At 41.6% G+C, this 24,172-nt stretch overlaps 1 protein-coding gene across 1 annotated transcript in view; it reads right to left on the minus strand.

The window, feature by feature from the left end:
• galnt10 (UDP-N-acetyl-alpha-D-galactosamine:polypeptide N-acetylgalactosaminyltransferase 10 (GalNAc-T10)) overlaps positions 1-24,172 on the minus strand; it is a 95,304-nt gene that overhangs the window by 14,673 nt on the left and 56,459 nt on the right. The window contains exons 5-8 of the mRNA XM_030437506.1: positions 18,839-19,024; positions 17,862-18,045; positions 8,741-8,858; positions 4,036-4,143 (exon numbers count right to left, since the gene is read on the minus strand). Of these exons, the coding sequence (XP_030293366.1) occupies positions 4,036-4,143; positions 8,741-8,858; positions 17,862-18,045; positions 18,839-19,024 (596 nt within the window). The remainder of the gene's footprint in view (positions 1-4,035; positions 4,144-8,740; positions 8,859-17,861; positions 18,046-18,838; positions 19,025-24,172) is intronic.

Below are 24,172 nucleotides of genomic sequence, written 5' to 3' on the forward strand. Positions count from 1 at the left end.
ACCCAACAAAACAACTTTGATATTGGTGAGAAACACGATTGATATTAAAACAGTGAGAAGGAAAATAAAGATCCAGGCTTAATTCTCCCCCCGGGCGAAGATTTTAAAAAACCATGACTGAGCTTCTGTTGTTGAAGCAACACAGACTGGACTAAAAGAAAACTCCAGAGAAATAGTTTAGCAAGCCTATGAAGGTGGAGTTTTATAAAAAGGAAGAGAAGTCTGCAGGCTCCCATACACGTACAGTTTGTCTCATCTCATCACACTGATTACTATTTAGACCTGCAGTGACTGATTTCTTTTTGGGTCACTTTATCACATTTTATCATCTTATAAGTTGATATGTTGATCTTTATTTCAAACAGTTTTTTCCAAACACGGGCGTTTAGAGAAATATGGACATTAACTTAGACCGTGTTGCAAAAGACAGCCAAAAGTCAAGACTTCAGTAAAGATATAGTGTTAAAATATTACTTTGATAAACGTGAACGTCGAACATGTGGAAAGTACTTGAGTAAAAGTCAAGACATCTTTTTTTAACAATCAATTGTAAACGAAATTAAGCTACAATATCTGATTTCCTGATGAAAATGTGTGTGGTTTTGAGTGATGCGAGCAATAATCAATATTCTTGATTGGAAAGATTCCATCACAGAGCTTTACTAGTACACTCACACTGTAGCACCGCCTCACAGGGGACTGACATCACAGTTTTTCCGATCACAAACATCAATATCTCACTCGCAATCGATATTTTTATGATTATTGGAATCAGTTTTTTTCTCCCCAATACAGAATGTTTTTCTTTTTTTTTAAATGAGCTACTGTGGCTCTTATTCCACATACAATCGGAAAGGTTACTACAGTTAATGAAAGTATAACAAAGTAAAAGGTCTTGTGGAGTGAAAGTATAACGAAGCAGAAAATGGAAATACTCAAATGAAGTACAAGCACCTCAAAATCATGCTTAAATAAAGATACTTGCGTAAATGTACTTGGTAACATCTCATAACGGAATTTAGAGTTCTGTGTCTGTACGATATTCTCAAACCAATGCGAAAGAAAAAAACCACGTCGCCGTTATTTTGACGGATATCAGGACTGAACGTGACGCGTCGAGCAGATGATCTGTGGGTCAGAGTGTCTCGGCAGCTCAGCAGTATTTCGTTATCACGTTTCTGCCGTCTTTATCAAAGAAACTGCTGCTTTCTGGGATTTGAATATTGCACCATACTGCGACTTCGATAATAAATGGATCAACTGTGCAGCTCCGGCCAAAAACGAGAGAAGAGCTACATTTCCTCTCCTGCCTCCTCCTCTTTCACTCGCCAACAAAACTTTCCAGAGGACCATCCACATCCTCTGTGTCTGCGCCCAAACTACCTCCAACAAAGCTCTTTGCATTTATGGCATTTCCTCCTCTGTCTGTGTCTGCCCTGCAGTTACATTTTAATATATTCAAACAGTTCCACCTGTGTGAGAACAGACTGGGATGAACCTTCTCCACCTCTCAGACCATCGTCTTTGATGGAAGACGCAGAAAAAGAAAACCAGTTTCTAATCAGGATACGCAGTGTAATTATCTCAGCTTCAGCCTAACTTATTCCCGACGATACAAAACAAGCACAGCAGTCGTCCACTCGTCGACTAAAGCAAATCAGAATGTTGTGCTTTTTTTAAACACGGGGGACTGACAGGATTCCTCCCAGCCTGAGGTACAGTACGTGTTTGTGTGTTAAACCTGCTGCTTGTTTGATATCAGCATTCACACACAGCCTCCGTGAGGGGCTAATGGTCAGACCGACGAGGCAAAAACAAAGGCCAAGAGGTTTAATAACATATTCAGCTGAGCCAAAAACAGAGCCAGGTGTCAGACTCAGACTGAGTCATGCATAATGAACACCGTTCAGCTACAGGCCAGATGAACTGTTTTTGAGAGAGGCTCACACAGAGTGAAGAAACCTGAGCTCATTATCAGAAGACTGGACGTCGATGGAGGAGACGCGAGTTTCATACTTGAATTGGAAGTTAAAGGATGTAAAAGGAGCAACAATTAGAGTCATTTTCACTGCAGCGCCTGATGCAAAACGTAACTGAAATGTTTATCAAAGTGTCAGTTCACCTAAAATTACAGAACAAGATTTTCCATTTTTGTACTTTCAGTTTGTTTATGGCTGGGTGTCATTTTCGTGCACAGACCCTCAGCTCTGATCCAGAATCATTTTTTTTTTTTTATTCATTCTCCTTTCATCACAAAAACTACTCCACAGATTGAGCATTGCAGACTCACAATAGAAAGTTAAACAGAGAAAACATCAACCTAAAAATCTGTGCAAGATTTTCTATTCCACGCTTTATTTCCTCGTCAAAATCCGTTGCCTACATTTTCCACAATACATTACAGCTGCAATGTTTATTCAGTTAAACAATTAGTATATTATTTTGACAATTGATCAGTTTTGAGTGATCAAAATTCTCAATGTTTGCTTCTTAAAATGTGAATAATTTCTGGTTTCTTTCTTCCTTTATGACAGTAAACTGAATATCTTTGGGTTGTGGACAAAACAGGACATTTGAGGACTTCATCTTGGTTTTTTATATATGTTATATCTTCCTATATAATATGTGTTTACTTTACTTTTTAAATTTAAGCACATTGAGTTTATGCTTGTTGTATTAAATGTTTTACCTAAAAAAACCTGACTTGACTTGGATTTTTGGGAAACACGGACGTTTGACATTTACATTTTTAAAGTACAAACAAGTGATTCATGTAGAAAATAACTGACAAACTGTTGCAGCCTTACAATTCAACTCAGTTGACAGTTCGATCGGCTGTGTTCGTGTTCTGGTAGCGGCTAATATAGCCTTGAACCGTTAGCATCAAACAGCCGACAGAGGTCTGGCAGGTTCACTTCTGTGGCTTTATGCTCCAGATTGATTTCAGGAAGTCCACACAGCAAAAAAACACAAACACATGAAATGTGATTTTTGCAAATCAGATCTAAACCACATTTAGACGTGGAAATGCAATTAAAGTTTCTCCACTCGTGTCTCTGTTGGGCCGCTCTGGCAGCTTATATCTGATTTCAAAGTGTCTTCTGTGTCACTGGCAGCGGGACACACGGCGACGAATTCCAGAGTGACGGAAGTGCGTCAGAGGACGAGCGGGATCGGCTCTGCTACTAGCAGATCCACGTGGGAGACAACAGAGAAAAACAGATTTCGGACTGACATAAATTGTTTGCTCTGCAACTTGACAGCATGATTGTTTGGAGAGTCTGATCAGTCCGTCTTAAGGATCTGGTTTGAGGAACAAATCTGATTAGTCTGCTGCCCCAACAGAAGTTTTCAGCCCCGACTGACGTGAGCGACATCACTGGAGGCGTTTTATCAGACTTCACACAGCTCTTACTTTTATACACAGAAGACGACGGCACATGATCACAAATCACATAATGTTCCCTGATGAATAGTTTTTAATACAAATCTTGTTAATACTACCAAAAAGTGTTGAGTTTTGATCCCCAGTTCTGGTTTTATTAAGCAAAGTTTGAGTAAAACTGAAGGTGAATGGGATTTGGTTTGTGGTAGTCAAAGCAGCCGGATAATACATTCAGAAAAGCTGAAAAAAAAAAAAAAACGTAGCTTCTTTTGAAGGCAGAAATAAGACAAAAAAAAATGTGTTCTGCCGTTTAATTAATGTGTGTTTTGTGCCGGAGCAGCAGCAGAGATCTCAACACCTCTGCAAGTAACCCCGAAACCATCAGCATGGCAAGAGTGAAAATACTTTCATTTATTAATGCTACTTAGGTAAACTGACTCTTTATCATATTTCTGATAGAAGCTTTTCTTTGCAGCGCCGTGTTCAAAATCACTGAACCTCGTCACGTTCGATGAAAAACGTTTGACCATGAAAGACAAACAAAGGAAACAAACCAGAAAAAGGAAAAAAATGCAGGTGTAAAGAAAAATATTCTGCAAAGACAGTCCTCATGTCCACATTAACATGCTATCAAACCACCTGAGACTCACCCGGGCCAGGCTCACCCCTCCAGGAACTTTGTAGGGGACGTACTTCCTGTAGATGTGTCCTACCCTGGAGCAAGGGATGTCCTCCATCCGACCACCGCACATCCACACCTGCAGAGAGACACACACAGAGAGTCAGCGGCGATAAAAACCGGGGGAGGGGTGTTGGTGAAATGTACCGCACTGGTGTTTGCGCAGCTGAACAAGGAGAAGGTCGATGAATCAGAGAGATGAAACCAAAAGAGTGAGAGGGATAAAACTGAGAGGAAAGAAGGTTGGGATGTAAAGAGAGGCGAGGATGAAGGAGTGGGAGGACGTGAGGTCGTCGACTTGGTCGTGATGCAGAGGAGAGAGGGATGAAAGGCGGGAGAGGGTGCGCCTGGACAAAAGAGGAGAAGTTAAAGTCGAGATTAATATCATGCGAGTGTTGACGAGCTCGTAAAACCGGTGGGTGACATGAATCATCTTGTGTGAGGAGCGCAGAAGAGAGAACACAATTCAAAAAACAACTCCACAAAGTTCAAGTGTTCCTCTACTGCGGAGAGACGAGAGCGAGCCAACGACATCAAAGAGAACACGAAGAGTCAATCACGCTCAGCTAAACGACAAAGACTTCAACTTTGATTTGTTACGCTGCTTTTTGGAAAGCAGAGAGACCTTTCAAGTCTACAGGGAGTGAGTTTAAGAAATATTAAAGATGGATTTTAGGTGATGCTTCGCTTTAAATATACTCAGTCGAAGGTCAGATATTAAAAGTGTGTGAGCTCTTTAAGATTAAGAATTTCCACCCCGTGCTCAACCCCTGCTTTCCTTTTTGTATTTCACCAGTCGAGCTCCGGCAGAGATAACACTTAATTTAAAAAGGACCATTTCAATTCATTAACTTCAAGTCACCTCACAGCTAAACATGCTGCACACTGCTGCTGTTTTAAAGCCTCAGAACCTATTTTATTAGTCTTCACTTAAGCTGCATTCTCTCACAACAACAAACAAAACAGATGCTGATTTGATGTGAGAGCGTCACTCAAGCGTATTTCGGATGTTTGCCGGTATTTTCAGCTCCACCAAGCGGCAATCCGAAGGGATGAAAAATGAAGCCAACACAGAAGTACCAAAAACTGCAGTTCCTCAAATGTCCACTTGAGGCCGGCTCCACAAGCAAGTCATGGGTGAGCGCCACAGCCATTGTTGTTAATTCTGATTATCTTTTTAATAATTGTAATGACAGATAAATATCAGTGAACCAGTGATTGTTTGGCCTTAAATCATCAATCGATCATCAAAACGTTGGTCAATGAATTTTCAGTTTATTGACAAACAGCAACTTAAAGTTCCTGTGTGTCGAATTTCGGAGGAGCTACTGGCTGACATGTAATCTAATACTCAACGTAATGTTTTGATTACTGTTTGCTGAAACTAAGGGGCCGTCCAGACAAGAACACTCTTTTGCGAAAACGCACACGTATTGTATCGTTTTGGCCGACCGTCCATACGGCTCCTGAAAACGCAGCGCCTGAAAACGCACTTTTTTGAAAACGGGTCTCAGGGTGGAAAAATCCGAAAATGCAGCCCTCCCGTTTTCATGTGGACAGCGAATCCACATACTTTCCAAAATGATGATGCCATCGCCCCACCCCGCTGAACCCCGCAACGTCTCCTAACAACAACAAAAACAATGGCGGACTACATGCTCGTGTTCGTGCTGCAGAAGATATTGAGCCTGTCTTGCAACTTACTCGCCTTGTAGTTGAGTGTGAGTCACAGCAGCAGTTCGACCTCATTAACGTTCCACACAAACGATTCTGGTTTCCTTGCACTAGCCCTTTTCATCTTCTTCTTGTTGTGTTCGGTTTCTCCGTCTACTGTCTGTTTGTTTACAGCACGCAAGCTTAATGCACATGCTCCGTGTCTTCTTCTGCGTTTTTGGTGAATGTCAAGTGCCACCTATGGGCCTGGAATATGAACGACAGCGTTTTCGGTCATTTTCAGTGGATCCGTGTGGATGCAAATATTCTTGAAACGATGCCAAGGAAGACAGAGGAAAAAAGATCGCTTTCGCCGGTCTGGATGGCCCCTAAAAATCATTGTGTATTTCGTTTTTACTTGGTTTTCACCACAGAGGTGGCAGGTCCTTTTCTTTATCTACAGTAGCCCAGAGCGGACAAAACAGACACCCGCTCCAGAGAGGACCTTCTCATGTTTTTTGGGGGTATTTTCAAAAATCTCATGGCTAGATGCCACTAAAATCCTGAACAATGGACTTTTTATTTGACAGAGATGAATGAAACCAATGGATGCCTGAAATGCTAAAAAAAGAAACAAAAAACAAAAACAAAAAACATGATGACGTACACTTGATTTGTAGATAACGGGCGATATGGTCCTATGAAGCAAAACACCAACTTTTTCACTTATCCATCATGTTAACTTTCCAGATAACACAAGCTGTGATGCAGGAGGCTTTCTAGTGACTCAATCAGAACCATACAGGGTTAATCAATACTTTCCTTGACCTCTCTTTCCACCTCACAGCACACCGTCCTCCACAAACTCACAGGTCTCGCAACCTACTCATACTTCTGTCGTGACTTGAATCTCTCCGTTATGTCAAAGAAGTTTTTCCAGACCAGAAACAACTTTTTTCCAAGTTCTCTGTGCGTGATGTGAGATGCCTCAACTGATTGGAGTCTGCTGACAGAGAGAAAAATACAGCTCCCTCCTTTCGTTCGTTTTGGACTCGATCATTTCCAGTTTGTTGTTATTCTGCATCCTCCGGAGTGGACATCAGCTGGCTGCTGTTTCAATTCAATTATTCCTTGTCAAGTTTGTTGCACCACTCCAGCTTGGACAAAGAGAATCGGGGGGGGGGGGGGGGAATAACAGACTGAATCCACCCTCTTCACATCTCTCTGTAGGGAAGGTCTGACCTGCTCCTCCGATCCCTTCAGCTGTCCTCATCCCTGACTGAAACACTTGAGCTTAATAACAGGGGGCGCCTCGCTGCAGGAGGGATCAAGAGCTTGAGTTTAGCTCCTGTAAGATTAAAGCGAAAGTCTCATCACTCACCTCGAACACGCAAACCTCGACAATCTGCTCATCTCGAACCACGAAGACAAAAACACCTCGATGGCACGAGGAAGGCATAACGATTAAAAAGAACGGGCTAGACTTGTACGGCGCTTTTCAGAAACCAGCACCAAAATGTGAAGAAGTCGCTGCCACAGTGTGCATTTCTATGAAGAGGCAGGAGAAGGTAAAACTAATTTGACAGCTATTTGATTTGGATGCTCAACTTTTAATACATCAAATCCTCTCCAGTGGAAATTCACTCTGAGGAACAACATTAAGTATCACACTGCAGCATATGTCCAATCAAATCAAGCTAGCCGGCAGTGGCCTTTGTGCTTAATTGAGTGAGACGACAAAAGTCCTTACTCATTCAAACCAGAATTCAATTATTGCGACTGGCCCTTCTGTCTGTTCGGAGGCAGCAGAGACGGGTTCTTAGCATGCTGGCCGAGTCGCAAACAGTTACGGCTACACTACAGAATAATTCATGCTGAAGCACCAGGAATAAAAAAAACACGATTTAATACGGTATTCTGATTATAGGGAGAGTCAGCCATGAACAGAGCATGTTTGGCTCTAATGGATGAAGAACGTCTCGTGGTTACATTAGCCATGTTGAATAAAACATGAGGGGAACCGTATGAAGACACACTTTCCCCCTTTAGAAGCGATTACATGTCAACATAAAGACTTTCTTTAAGAGACATCTCAGGTCACTACACAACACCGGGACCTCATACGTCATCATGTCATCGATGGCACTTAACTAGGGCTGTCAATCTAAGTTAAGATCGAATTAATTTCAAATCACGCCAAATAGGTTGAAAGCATTCCCCGGTTATTACAGCTCCATTATGACCGTTTCACCTCGCGTTCAAACACAGGTTGGGATTTCAAATCACAAAGTCACGGCACCGACGTGAACCGACGTGACACGTGGACGCTCACAGTGTGTTCACAACTTCATGCAATTAATTAAATCGTCAAATAAAAAGGAACCATGCTACATTAGCATGCTGTGCTAATACCCTGCCAGTCTGCACTGATATCAGAGGAGCGGTGCCAAGTGCAGAAACCTCGCTGCTGGAGACATTAGTGAAATTATTAGCGATTGTTTTATGGTCGTTATAAAGAAAAGGACCATAATACATTGAAGCAACAGGTTTCATTACACCTCGGCTTGAAATGTGCCTCTGAAGACCTGGTTTGGAGGGTGTTTGTTGGGATTAAGTCTTAATGTTTTTATCCAGTAAAAATGTGTAATTCTACTATATTTTGACTGTAAAATTACAAAGTTATGGTACAAAGTACAAAACAGTTCGTTATAATATTTGACTGTGGATTTATGGGAACAGTTTGTCATCACTTGCTTACGTACAATTTTCCATTTTTACCTCTTTTTATCTGTTTGTTTACTGTTTAATATTCAATGATGCTATAAAATATTCAGAACATAATGTCCGCAGCTCGTTCACGGACCGACTCCAAACATGTAACCACTCGGCTGTCTTCAGAAGTGACACAGAGGTCAAAGTGACACTGTTGATTTTCTACACTTGACTGCAGCTGCGTGCGAGTGTGTGTGTGTGTATGTGTGTGTGTGTGTGTGTGTGTCTTCGCGGCGTGTTTCATTTGTTACCTTGAAGGAGATCTCGTACTGTTCTCCTCCCCAGATCTCCAGACCCGTGTCGTATCCTCCCAGCTCCCAGAACCACTTCCTGTCCACAGCGAACAGCCCTCCTGCCATCACCGGTGACCTGCAGGACACATAGAACACAAACTATTAGAGACATAAAATGAGAGTCAAGAGTTGGAGTGCAGCTCTCCACCGTCTCATACTGTCTGAGACGAGTCTGGGTTCGCTCCCGCTCTACCCCATGTGTCTGCATGTGTCTGCATGTGTTTAGCATCTCAGGGAGACTGCACACTGCAAAAACCAATTAACCCATCTGAACCATTGTGAATTCTGACTGGTGTGACAAGCTCAGCGGTGCCAAACAACATAATGGTGTTCAGCTCGGTGCAGAAGGGAGCTCCTCCCTGGAGTGGAACTGAATCGGATGTATTGAGCAGCTTCTCATCAGGAGTCTACTGGTAGAAAACAGGAGGAGCGACGGAGAAGAGAGACACACTGTTACTCTAGAGAGCATTTTGTGTTGGACTAGGATTTGATATGAGATAGACGGTGGTGGATAACCCTCCTGTTTGTCCTCAGTCTGCTCTTAACTGCATCAGACAGAAGGCCACACGCAAAAATGTACTCTAATTATTACAGGCATTACCATTTCTTTCACTGAATGTACTATGAGTCTGAGGTCATATGTGACTCAGGCCTGGCGACTGGACGAATATGCATGTAATGTATTTTATTTTCCTTTTTTTAGTAAACTGATGCTGACGAACACGTGAGATCTGCAGGTTTGTGAAAGACGAGGGAAAACCAGTGAGTGGAGCAAATTCATGTTCACATCTAACTCAGTGACTTCAGGGGTGATTGTTGGAAAGAAGGAAAGATGAACCAAGTTTTGTTTTGTTCTTGTTGCGCTTGTTTAGAGTGTGTCTGCTGTATTTTTCTGGTTAATAAGGACAGTGAGTATAGGAATATTTCTGCTAAAGCAAAAAGAGGATTGTTATGACACATATTTAAATGTGTTATTAGGCAGTGACTTCCTCTGGCTGAAGGGAATATTACATCTGAAAAGGAGGACGTGAGGAGAGGTAGTGTGAGAGTGAAAAGTCCGTACAGGGAGGTCAGGGATGGACTTTCATTCGGGAGGCTGCTGTCCATGTCCAGTGTTTAACCAGAAGTCAACGGTGACTTATTCTAACGTGCTAGTGAGGATATGTCATGTTCTTAACGCAATGTAAGTTACTTAAGTAACATAGGTATGTTTGTAAATGAAATTCCATGAATAACAGTGATATACCACAAGACCACAATGTTTTACTAAACCAAGTAGTTGCAATTCCTAAACGTAATAAGACAGCGATTACTCAGTCGTTTAGGTACGACAAAACGTTTGTATATTGACTGTTTGTGGTGAATTAAAATGGACTGTACAATAACCTCACGTTTATTGGCAAATTTGAGCAAATAAAGAGAAAAATACATGTATTTAAGGTCCAGTTTTTGGGTGTGAGCTTGCAGACTTATTCTTATTTTCAGCTGATTATACCCTCATGAAAACACACTTACGAATATATTATTCCATTTCTGCACCCACATCCTACACATCGAACCCTTAAGACAAACAGTAAGTAAACAACGACTGAGCAGGGATATAATCACACATTTCATCTTGTGAAATCAACAAAAGTTCTTCTTCCTCTGCCTCCCCCTTCTTTGGACAGTAAGGTAGACTGTCCGCTGAACCTCCTTCTGATCCCTGTTCTATTTCAAATGTGTAGAAAAGTGTCACACAGGCTTGACAAAGCTTGTAAGATTGAGCGGAGACACAGGAGGCACAAACGTTGCCCTCCAACTCTTTAAATATGTTTGTCACACTGACTGACTCCATTTGGCTGACCGGCTGACAGACAGTTTGTCTGAGCAGTTCATCGTCCACGGCTGGTGATCGCTCCATGCTGGAGGAAGAAAAAAACACAAAGCCGACACACACAAACACACACACTCTGCCTCCCCGGAGTCGCGCCACAATGAAATGCAGTGGACAGACTTTCATCAGGACACAAGGCATAAACAACGGTGGCTGCAGGGGGACAAAGGAAGGGTGTGTGTGTGATTGCAAACTGGTGTATGGTCACTGGAGTGTATGAGAGCAGAGACACTGTGTGGGCACTGATTTGTGGGGTGGAGATTGTGTGCTCTTGTTCGCCGCAGGGAGAAAACACAAACACACTCCGCCTCTTGGAGTTGTGAAGGGATGAAACACACACTTCGGGATAGACAACAGTGACAACCCACGACTCAGATGAAGCTGGTGAACACGAGGATCCATTAAACACAACAGGTTCCAGTGCAACGTCCAGGATCACAGCCAGAGGCGCCTTCAGCTGCAAATGTGCACCAATACGCACTGTTTGCTTTCAGTTGGACCTCTAAAAACATCTGTATTTCGATTCTTTTAATTTGAGGCTTAACACAATCACTATAGAAACATTATTTTTACATTGCAATTCAAATTGTAGAATTTTTTCTTACATTTTTCTGAAGAAAGATCTTAACGACGGTGATTTAAATGTATATTTGGGGATTTAACTCGACAATCAACCATCTTTCCCCAGGTTACAATTTGAACCAATCACGATGTCTGTTTACAATAACTTCCAGGCAGAAAACCCCTGCATCACAAGTAGTGGTGTACCAAAATATCGATACTACGATATATCACGATATTCCGTATTGAGGTACGTTATCGATACACTGGCACCAAATATCGATATTTAATAATATTTAAGTTGTAGTCAGTGTGTGTGTTAAGAAGAGCCACTGTGCAGTATACACTTTGTTTTACTTGGCTGTCATTCATGTAAAATTGATTGACAATGTTTTGTAATTCCTGTGAAATGGATTCAGTGCAGTCAATAAATTCTGAATTTCTTCAGTGACACAGATATCGTGATGTATCGTGGATGAAATTTCTTGCAATATATAGATTATTGCAGAATCACTGTACCGTGATATTATCATGGGCAAAATATCGTGATAGTATCGTATCGCGAGGTACCCGGTGATACCCTGCCCAAATCACAAATTAGCTTACATTATAGTTAAAGTAACTTTTGTTTGTGATGTTACGTCGCAATCGTCTAAAATTCATGTTTGATGCTGTCAAATCTCATAAGTAAGTAAGATGTGAGGTCGGAAACTTGAGACTAACTGGAGTTTGGTTTAGTCAAACTAGCAGTTCATACTGAGATCTGGCTGCTGGTTATTAAAGATATTAAAGATATATAAGATGCTGGTGAAGCACCACAGTATGTACTACACCGTATAAACAGAAAGGTCAGATCAACATGTTTAACTATACATCTTTAAACATTACAGTCACAGCTGAAAATGCCAGTTGTCTATCAGGAAGTGACTGTTATTGTTAGTGTGACATCACAGTTATTTGCTCTATTAATACTCAATAAAACATTCAAACAATTAAAAAAATTCGATGCAACACCCTCACCCTCATCTCACTCTTTCATCATGTCCTGAGATTTGGAGTTTCACTGAGGAATGATGGATTTGTTACTTATTCAGGCATCTTCCGTCGTGTCGACCTGATGGGTGCAGTTCACCTCTGAAGGCCATGACAGGGACTTTGTTAATAATTGAATGATGTAGGGAGAAAAATCAATATCAGCCTTTTTCAATCTTATTCAGTCCATGTATTTTGGCAGCTGTAGTAAATATAATACAGGGAGGGATACATAAATAAACAGTAGAACTGTGTGTGTGGCCATCTGCAGAAGACTTATTCAAACCTACTGCAGCTGCAGTAAAATTGTCTTCGAGGAAGTCGTTTAATGTGGACTTCACTTTTAGTTTTCAAGTAAATGACGTGTTGACTTTGAATTGTTATTTAATGGCATTGAGGTTTATCGTATGGTTGAAATGGTTATGAAGGTTTCTGTTTTAGACGTTGCCGCTGACAAAAAACGAATGATTTTGTGTGTAATTTTGATGTCAGATAAATATAATGCGATATTGATTTCACTGCAATATAATCCAGGCAAAGCTCTAGTTGACATGCAGCATGTCGGACTCTGGGCTTCTGCAGTGGTCGCCAAGGAACAATCGCTTGATGAGATTTTATTATTTTTTTTCCTCCACATGTACTCAGACACGTTTCTCACATTTCTTTACAACAGAAATAGTAAAATTTCTCCTCAAAAACAGATGAATACACCTGTGAATGCTCAACACATTTAAAATGGTAACATGCTGGCCCAAAGTCATCACTCACACTGCTGCTGCTGCTGCTGCTGCTGTGTTGCTTGGCAACTGCTTTGTTTTGCTGATGTTCAGGAACTTTTTTTTTTTTTGTGTGTGTGCTGCAACTGTTTTGCTGGAGGGCATTTAATTCAATTTATTCCTTTTGACAAAACAATTCAGTCAAGTGGGGATTTGGAGTTTATTTCCTAAATCAATAGCATTTTAGAATATTTGTGACATCATTTTCAACATTTTTAGCAGCGCAGCTCTCGAGATGCCATTGTTACCACTGTGGTCCTGAATATTAATAGTAACTATTGGATAGACGGCGATAATGACCCCAACTTCACACGGACATAAATGACTCACCCACTGTGAGCGCAGCATTAGTGCCTGATGTTCTAATGGTGGCTTGCCATGAATACATTTATGTTCACCTCAGGGTAAATTGTACCATCATCAGTTATATTTTGTTACTGACCCCACACTTGTTATTCACCCCCATGAAACTGATTGGAAACTGAACACTCTGGGCTTGAGCACTCTGCAACTGGATATCAGACTTCCTCGCAGACAGACCTCAGACAGTTCTGATTGGCAGTCACACCTCCTCTACATTAGCGTTCAATACCGGAGCCCTGATAATGATGAAGTGTTTCTCCAGCACATCCAAGATCACATCCCTGCCTGCCTGGACTCTCACCAACATGCTTTCAGAACCAACAGATCCACAGAGGATTCAGTTTAAAGAAGATGGTACACTCGATCATCAAAATAGGTATCAATTTATCTAGTAGTCGATAACTAATTAATCACTCGATCGATCACTGCTAGCATCGTCACTGTGAACATGTTAGCATGCTGACATTTAGTTGTCAACTCCAGGGAGAGGCTGATGTGGCTTGTTTTGCTTTCAGTCGGTGCCAAAATGCCATTAACGATATATTTGATACACACAAACACACACATAGACAGAAACTCGGAAATGAAAGACTGTCTGCTAGCATCAGGCCCCCATACAGACTCCTTCTGATTACCTGTCCACACACACTGAGATACAAACGCAATATCGACCTGAATGATGTTGGCAAATATGTGCAGGAAAGTCTTTCAAACATTTGTTTTTGTAATGTTCCAGACAGAAGGCAGGCGAGGGAACAGTGCAGCTCTGAGTGGCTGTAATTACCTTCTCAACCTTTTTGATGTTACATTTTATTTTCTCAAGGAAGGAAATCATTTTGGAAATGCAGTGGCAAATTGGATTTCCACAACACAACTGCAGACTTCTACTTCCAGCCAGTGAGAAGCGCCACTGAATGAATATTGACCCGCATCGACTGAAGCGACCTTAACAGTTCAGGAAAATTCAATACACTGAAAGTAATATACCAGGCTGTGTATCAAACCTCAAGACTTTTGGACTTTTGACACTTCCTGTGTGCTTGACCAGATTGTTCGTCTTAATTATTCTTCGATCAAACATTCAGATGCAACGATTAGACGATCAAAACAAAATGAATCGCTAACTATTTTGACAATTAAATGTTTCAGTCACTTTTTAACCAAAAATGTTTTAACATTTGCTGGTTTCAGATTCCAAAAGCTGAAGATTTGCTGCATTTATGACAATAAATTAAAGTCTTTTTAGAGCGTTGGACTGTTGTTTGGACAAAAGTAGCAATCTGAAAACGTCACTTTGTGCTCCGGGAAACCGCAATAAGCATTTTTCACAAATTACATTATAGAATCCAAATTGTTTATTATGGCAAAGTAAATTTTCACATAGGCAGACTTAGCTGTGGTTTGTAGGTGCGAAAAACAACAAACAACACTAAAAATAATTAAAAGACATTCTAAAAATATAAACAGACAATAACAAATGAATGCAATTCTAAATAGGTATAATTTATACAGTATCGCATAACGTTTGACCTTGTTTCTTTGGCGCTAGAAGTGACCATATTTGGACGAGAGAGTCAAACTGGGAAGCCTAAGCTTTGAAACATTAACATCCTTTTAGGCAGGTTTTGCCGCTTGTCTGCCATCTTGGCAGTACCTCTGAGTGGCTAAAAAAGACCAGGCCCCTATGTAAATGATTGGGGAGAAAGCCATAACTGCAAGTTCAATGGTCACTAGGACATAAAAACTGCATGTATAGAACTGGCAGTCAAATCTGATAGAAAATCAACACCAACAGCTTCTTTAACGGCTCAGTGCAGAGCGATGTGACGTGAGGCCGTCAGCTCATCTCAACTGTCAAACAACAACTCGCGACTGTGGCTGGTTTGTTTTCTGGTTCGGCTGTGACAAAGCAGACGATCTCTGGCGTTGCAGGCTAGTCTAATCAGAATGCTTTAAGGGGTTTGCTTCCTCTATATAACGTCTCTGGTACTGTCTCTGTCCTGGTGCAGCTAGGCCGTAAAACATACCCTCTATTTTACTCTTATAATTAACAAAATAATCATCATACTTTAGTGAAGAAGACTCAACACTAGTGATTAAGATCATTAACTTGTTAGTAAACTGTTTACTGAGGTGATAAATCAAGAGAGAACTAGGGTAATTTCCTCATAAGCTTACATACAGGCTTCTTTTTGAAACCAGTGCAGTTGCCCCTGTTGTTGCTGGTAAGAATGCAGGTTTAAGGCACTTCTGCACCTCTCAGAGGTTTTGTTCAAACATCAGTTTCTCCAGCCGGACTAAATCCCTGCAGGTCTTCCTTAGTCACTGTAAGATCCAACCCAACAGACCATGAATATTCCAACTTACAGTTTTGATTTAATTAGAAATGCTCAAGTTGATATTATCCATTTCAGTCCATTGACCTTGAGGAAAGAGAGTGTCAGGGCCTGAGCTCATCGCTAAATGAAACACTGGAGCCTGAAGGAGAGATGAGAGGGAGACGGAGGGAAAGAAAAGAGGGAGAGCGAGAGCAGTGATGGCATTGATGAGAGAGACAGTGACAGAGGCATGAGAACGGGGATAAAATCACACACACACACACACACACACACACACACACACACACACACACACACACACACACACACACACCTCCAAGATGGATTTTGCCGTCCCGCCGTGCCTCATTCTCCGCTGCGGCAATGTCAATCAGAATGAAAATGAAAATCTTTGCGACTCAAATTGGATTTGCACTGATGAAGGTCATTTCATTGGGCAAGAAGAGCAGACTAATTCACCAAATGAGGATTGATTCTGATTGTTCTGCAGCTCATTTCTTCTTCTTTAGTCTCTTATCTTCCTGCACTACAGCCCTGCCTGATGATACCTGTACTGTATTTCCCCGGACACTCAAATAGACCTTGGCATCCGAACATAGAGAAACGCTGTCGAACTAATCCCCTCGAGGCTCACAAATAGAGTTTCTGGCATCACATGCCGAGTCATTTGGCCTTACAAATAGCGAAGTGAGTCTCTGGGTGAGGTGTATTTATGTTGGCTTCCATTACTTAAAGGTTACATATCTGTGCTGCTGCGTGTTGACGAAGGACACTGTGGTCGAAAGCCATCAGTCCTGTTTGCACAAAAGTATTACCTGGGGATCTGATGTTATACAGTAATATACCCCTATATCTCCTATATCTGTGGTTTCCGTTTCCAAGGAGTTACTATTCTTGAAACTGAAATGAGCAACGAGGCTAAAATGAACCTTACTTTCAAAATGTAGTTGATAAAATGACACAAATTATGAAAAAAAGAACTTATGCTATCCGACCAACAGTCCAAAAACCCAACATTCATACATTTACAGTGGCATAAAACAGAAAAAATGGCACATTTTCATCCATATACGACAACATTTTCTCGATTAATCTATTAGCTCTTAGTATATAGTTCGATTTGGTCTATAAAATGTAAGAAAATGGTGAAAAATGTTTGTCAGTGTTTCCGAAAGCCCAATATGACTTCCTCAAATGTCTTGTTTTATCCTAAACCCAAAGATATTCAGTCTACAGTCGCAGAGGAGCAAATAAACCAGAAAATATTAACATTTAGGAAGCAGCAATCACAGAACAAGGCCATATTTCATTAAAATATGACTCAAAAGCTTTTCAATCATTTTTGTTGGGGATTAATTCAATTGCTGACATGTATTCGACTGACAGCTGCGTTTTGTGCAACCTCAAATAACTCACTCATCATTTTGTGTAAATCTAAAGAAGCATTGGAAACAAAGCACACATTTCTTTTCACTACAGCTAGCTGAGCAATATAAAAATACACCTTTCAACATCAATGTATGAATCATTTTCTTCCTGAAGCACTCGACTGCATCTCAGCAGTTGGAGTTTGTAGCAGGAATGTGTAACACAGCGACATAGCAGAGGAGTCTGAAGAAGAAGAAGAGGAAGAAGGAGGAGGAGGAGAAGAAGATATATTGGATTTGCACTGTTGTCCAAGAGATGAATGCTATTGTTACTTACTGTAGATTGCAGCATTATATTAAGGTGGTTTTTAGGATCTCCCATTTCAAAAGCGACATATTTGAATGAATTGCACAGAAGGAGAGAAGAAATGCTTCGTCTGACTTACCGCTGGTAACGCAGATGTAGTCTAATGCTTTAAAGACTATAAGACACAAACTGCACCTCAGTCACTGCTTATCTCAGGCAACACCCAGGTCTAATAGAAGATTAGTATGAGTGTAGAAGCAGTGCAGTGCTAACAGAAGCCCCCTTCAGTGAAAAATGAGGGTTTTGAGGCCTGTGGATTCAAAACAGTGTGATGCCAAAACACTGAGCTGAGGGATTCAACTCACTCTTGGTCAACTCGTGTCACAGATGTGTGCACTCATGGCGCAGTAAGACAGTCGGGATGTGACGTCAAACGTGTCAGAAATAATTGCACTCACTCGAAGGGTTCGCTGGGGTCGTTGTTCTGCAGCTCGGTCGGGATGGGGATCCGTTTGTAGTACATTTCCCAGTCAAACGCCCCTCGCATGGCGTCCCCCGCCTGCGTCTCGTAGCCGAAGTTGTCGTGGTCGATGACGTCGATCATCGGGCACACGATGGTCTTCCTGTTCTGGGCGATGCGATCTGAGAGACACGCAGAGAGAAGCCATTAATGACAATGGATGGTGCAGAGGAGCTTTTCTAGTCCACACAAAGCGATATCTGAGGCTGCTCACGACTCCTGCTCACAGATTGCTGATGTCTGGGAGCTGGGAGCAGTTCACCCGCAGCATGATGTTCTCTTCTCAGGCTGTTTATTTTCAATAGTTTTTAGAGTCCTGGTGAGTAAAGAGGCTTCAGCATTTCACAAAAAAGAAAACTCAAAGATTTGAGGAAAGTTAGAAGGAGAATACACAATACAGCAACGTTTAAAAAAGTTCTACAATCGCTTGGAACAAAAGTTTGAATTATGTTTGAATTCATCTTTTATATTTTTGGGTTGCAGAGAGTCCTCTTTACAGAAGAATCTGTTTTATACAGGGAGAACAAATCACTGTACAATGGTTCAACCAGACTGACGGTTGCTCTGGTCTGAAGCTGTGAGGAGGTGATCTCAGATCTTATTCTTTTTCTTTTACTTTTGGGGTTAAAAAGTAGATGTCAGAGGATTTTTGGCTCAACATGCTACTGTGTGAACAAGGTGAATGAGTCTGATCACTGAGCAGAAGTTCCCACTTGTTCTTTGGAAGCAGAACAACCAGCGATGGATTAATTCAATATATTTGTTTAGATGCCAAACCCCATTCGTCTGACACTAACCGGCCAGTTGTCGGTCATCGCCGCTCATGCCTAAAACTGTTGGACTCCGGTCCTGGGTCGGTCGATCGGTGTATTTCTAACTAGAATGTAGTAATTAATGCTGACGTGTGTTCCTCACCCAGCAGCGGAGGCAGCCAGTTGACGTTGGCCTCACAGTGGGAGTCCAGGAAGGTGATGACTTCTCCTTTAGCGAGGCCGGCTCCCAGCAGGCGTGTCCTGATCAGCCCCTCCCTCTTCTTGGTCCTCAGGATGCGAACCTTTGGCAGCCGCACCATGTACTCCTCCAGCGCCGTCTTCAGGTGCTCTGCGGAGGCGAAAACAGAGACATGTGAAATTGCCGCCGAAGGAGCACAATGGGTTCAAACCCCCAGTTATTGTACGCGTGCAGTTTAATTAGGCCGCGCTGACATGAAAGAGCTCTGATGCGGAATCGTCCACAAATGACAACCTCACCAACACGCTATCCGACAAAAAAGGATCAAAGAAAAAACTGAACCATTAGCAGTCACCATCAAACGCGACATCTGCTGATGCCACATGCGGCAAACTCAAATGTTTCCCCTGAAGGCATCTACATCATAACCCACACTGGGATCAACTTCACATTTCACTTACTTTTCTGCACTCGCAGACTTTTTATTATAACTTTACGGCAGACACCAGACAGACTGTGACCCTAAAGAGAACGAATCCAACTGTGAGGAATGAAAAAGGAATTAAATCAGTCTCCTCCTAACACGTTCACTCATAAAGCCTTTTGGCAGAAAACAGAGCTTCCTCTCAAATTGCGTCGATGCTCAACATTTCACTGAACAAAATTCATAATGCCGAACGAGGGAATTGCAGATAATGCTGCCTCCAATAATCTGTTCAGTTTATTGTCAGACAACTTTTAAGGAGCTTATTAATAACTCCTGCAGACAGTCGCCGCCGTTGGTGAAAAACACGAGTTCAGATCGAAGTTGATATTGACTCTCGAGCTGCGCCGACACATTAAAAAAAGGCTATTTTCTTCAGTTAAAACAGCAAAAAACACTAAAATAGAGATGAAGGTGAAAACATATTAAAATACAGACTGAAAAGACAAACCAGAAACTGTAAGAAAGCATTAATCAATCAAAGAGAGAGCTATATGTACACAATCTTTCCTCAGAGCTGCTGGTGACAGAAATCAATCCTGTCCTAAATGGAGCCTGTAAATCTTTCTGCTCAGACGTCAACTCACTTCTGACAGGTCAATAAAAAAAAAAAAAATGGAGGCAGACTCAAGGCAATGTTTCATTCGCTGTCTGTCCACTGTCACTGTGTGTCCAAAGCTCGAACACTCTCAACCATCACGAGACAGATCATCCACTCTGGACCAGCTGCTTTCACATCCTCGACTGCTGAAGTGGTAGAAGCCCTTTTTATGAAGAAAATATCACCATGATTTAAAAACCCATTACGGCTTGGAAAAGGTCAACCAAGCCAGACAGGAAAAGTATGTGGAGGCAAAAGACTGATTAAAAAAAGAGACAAGGAGCTCCTTTATGGCTGAAAAATTTAAAAAATCCCCAGCACACAAAGAACTATCTAAGATATGCGTAGAGGCATCTGTCTTACACCTTTCATCATCTTCTCGGTTTTTCAGTCTCTGTTTTAATCCTCAACATGTTGCTGAAGTGCATTTGGATTTTGACGCCATCTTGATTGGATGAAGTCTTGATAAAATACCATATGGTACAAATAGACCGGCCAAGAATAGTTCCAGTTATAATGTTGTCCACGTTGTGAAGACACACAACAGATGCACGAGGAAAACAAGACATCCGAAATGTGCCACTGCTCATCTTCACCAGAGAGACGAGAGTCAGGAGAGGGTTTTTTTTTTCTTTTTTATCATCCGTGTCCTGGAAAACAAACTGTTTAATTTAAGTCATCTGTATTTTCTTTTTTTTTTGTTTAGTTTATTCTCTTCAGCTTATCAACAGTTCAACACTGTGGATCTTTCATCTGTTTACTCTGGAAAACAGTGTATGAAGGCAGTGGCTATATCATCCTGTGGGCAACTACAGGTTTTACACAATAATCGAATAGTTAAATTTTGGCTATCAAAAGGACACCGTGCATTATGTAAACAATCTGTTTTTTTTTTTTTTAGATTGTATCATTTTATCATCATAGTGCATCATAATAGACTTCTTAGAGCCTCTGAGATAGTCCTCTTACAGCAGAGGGGGGACATATCAACATCCCTGCTAGCCTGGACCTTCATCAGCATGCTTTCAGAACCAACACATCTACAGAGGATTGTCATATCCACTGCCCGCCACTCGGTCTTCACACACATTGAACAGCCACAACAACAGCAGCAACATCAGAATACTATTTGTTGACTTCAGCAACCATGAAGCTGACTGGAAAACCTTGCACTCTAGGCTGGAGTATCACACTCTGCAATTCAATGTTGGACTTGTTCACAAACAGACCCCAGACAGTTACGACTGGCAGTCGCACCTTTTTGTTTTGTGTATCTGTGATACAGCATAAAAGGGACTCAAACACAGTTTTGTTTAGCAACCCTGCTGTTGTAAAATTACACATAAATGAATCCCTGAACATAACTTGGCTGTTTTTAAAGAGTCATTACTTAATGCTATGTTAAATAAACAGAATTTCAGGGATTTAGAGAAGTAACGACTCCTGTTATTCCAGCAAGAAAGCAGCCACGTAGTAACAGCAGTGGAAAAGAATCTCTTGCTGAGACAAGCTTGCTGGAAGTTTAGCCTAATAATATCCCACCACATTTGTAAACAGCCTCTCAAGACCAATTTGTGAACTATTTCACATACCGCCAGGTTCGATCCAGCACTTTTTGAAACCTTTTGACGAGAACTGATCACTGGGGTGAGAAAACACATAATATCTCGTCTGATTTATACGCTGTGCGACTTCCTTTTGGGAGTTGTTGATGACTACTAAAATACAGCATTCGTGAATGTCCCAGTGGCTGAACAGACTTGGGTTGAAATGGTATTGAACTTTTTTTTGGTACAGACCAAATTATGCCCATAACATTGCAGAGCATTGGAAAACTAATTGAACTCAAACTCATTAAGACCAAAAAACTTGCAGTGCAGCTTGTGTTTGGACACTCTAGGCAACAATAATTATATTTTTTGCAGAATATGTTTGCATTCCCCAAAGAACTGAAAAATGCATAGTTTTGGAAAACTCAAATATGGTATCGGCACTGCTCCTAAAAGAGATGACACATGGTAACCACTGGGACACTTTCATGCCTTTTCCTGCCATCTTTAATTTCGGTGACTCTTGCAGGTTGTTACTGATTATAAAGTCAGGATAGCACACATCCCTTTTCTCAGTGGCCATATTGCGGAATGCAATGGAGGACAGGATCCTGTACATCAATTCTGATCCGAAAAGATTTATACCTGAACTTTACGATCGGCCGTTCATCTTCAGAATTTCAACAATAAGACAGGTGAAGAGGCTTGACCTTCGCGTTCTGCTGTTTTTTGTTTCTTCATCTTTTCTGCTTCCGTCTCTGAACTCTAACACAAGTTTGGAAAGCTTGACAAAAAGAGCCATTATTTGCAGAATACAGGGAGACGTTAATAAAATATTACCTCTGTCAGTGTTCCTCATTGATAGCTCGTCTTACAAATGGGCCACTGTCACTGAGGAAGCCCGCTCCACCACAACCACTAATTGGATTCTGAATATCAGCGGAGAGGATGGTAGAAAGGCAGCAGCCCTTTCAAGCCTTCACAGGACAAACTGCTGGTGCTAAAATGACAGACAGGACGTCTTTATCTTGGCACTCTGTTCCTTCCTTCCTGCTTTTCTTTTGATTCTTTTTTTGTTTGTTCCTTCTCTTCATCCTCCCTCCCTCATTCAGCTCGTCTTTCCGTTTTGATGCCGTCTGGCAGCGGCTGCCTCTCGGGGGAGGCACTCCTGACCCCAGCGGACGGCTGAGACGTCGGAGACAGCAAGGACCAGCCAAAACCAACAAACCTGGAGCCAACAGGTGCCCACATCCGTCTCTGCCTTCTCACTCAGTCCCGATCATCCTTCAGGCCGTACTTTCTACTGTGGTTTATGTTTCAATGAGTCAGTAAATGACAGCCCATTCCTTCAAGTCAAACAGCATCAAAACACACCATCAGTTCGCAAGTGTTTGGGCGAGACCAGATCTGACCAGACATTATTAAAGCTGAGGGAACTAAATTAGAGGAGAGCTGTAATCAAGAGCAGAGTGAGGAGTGCTGTCTATCAAACTGTCACACAGGCCTCTGCTGGTTAATCCTGAGAGCCCCATTTGGGAAGCAGCCTGCCTGAAGTAGTCTGGCTCAAATTAACCCGCGTCACATGTGTTAAAGGTGCCGCCAAAAGCTCTGCTTTAAAGCCAAGAGATGGATTATCCTCGGAAGTGATAATTAAATTTGCCTCTGACATTAACATGCAGTTCAGGCAGGAGAATGAGGACGGCCAGATAAAACGAAGACAAAGAGGATAAAGTGCCGACTTTCACCTTTGATTTGAGGGTGTTTACATCAAACTGTGGCCCTTTAACCCATGATTCTCCAATTCTGACGGATAACTAATGGATCATAGACAAGATATACTAGCATTATTGGTATCAGTAAGTACTATATAAACATTCAATAAATAGCTTATAACACTACATTGTGATGACAGTTCTGGACTTCATAATGCATTAGTTCCTGATACTGGACACCTTGATGGGCATTATCCCGCTGATACCTGATGCTCTTGCCAAAGTAACAAAATAAGAAGATTCATTTATATGTTCATGTATTTTGCGATCAAAGGCTGAAGTTTTTCACAAGCTATATACTGTTTCTTGATTAATCCCGTAATGACCATTACAATCCCAGAAGGTTATTTTTCAATGCCAACATTTTTCATGTTTTTCAGTGCTTTTCTTGTCTAGACTCCACATTTACCCGTTTCCCCGGACATTCACACAATAATGGCGGTGGCTGCCATTCGAGGTACAGACTTGCTCTTTAGAGTCGATACAGCGAAGCCTAAACAAAACTCCCCCATCATATTTCTATACCCAGCCATTCAAATATCCACTGCTCAAGGACACCTTGGACTGAACCACCGACCTTCTGATTCCGACAATCTGCTTTACCTCCCGAGCCACAGCTGCCTCAACAAAACATTGAGGTCTGTTTTTTTTTGCAAGTCTTTTGCAAACCCTGGACTATGATCATTTGGCTAAATCTGGCACGTTTTCATCACAATTTAGTCAAATAAATAAAGCTAAACAAAGTTATTCACCTATACTGATATCCATTTATTATATATTAAACTACCTCATCGCAGGATTAACACATGCTGCGGGGTTTTGATATGAATCGGAGGCAGAGGGGTTCCATACGGTCGCTGCCACCCTTAGAGGAAAGGGCGAGCCTTCACC

The sequence above is a fragment of the Sparus aurata genome, chromosome 13 (genome assembly GCF_900880675.1).
Source record: "Sparus aurata chromosome 13, fSpaAur1.1, whole genome shotgun sequence".
Lineage (NCBI taxonomy): Eukaryota > Metazoa > Chordata > Actinopteri > Spariformes > Sparidae > Sparus > Sparus aurata.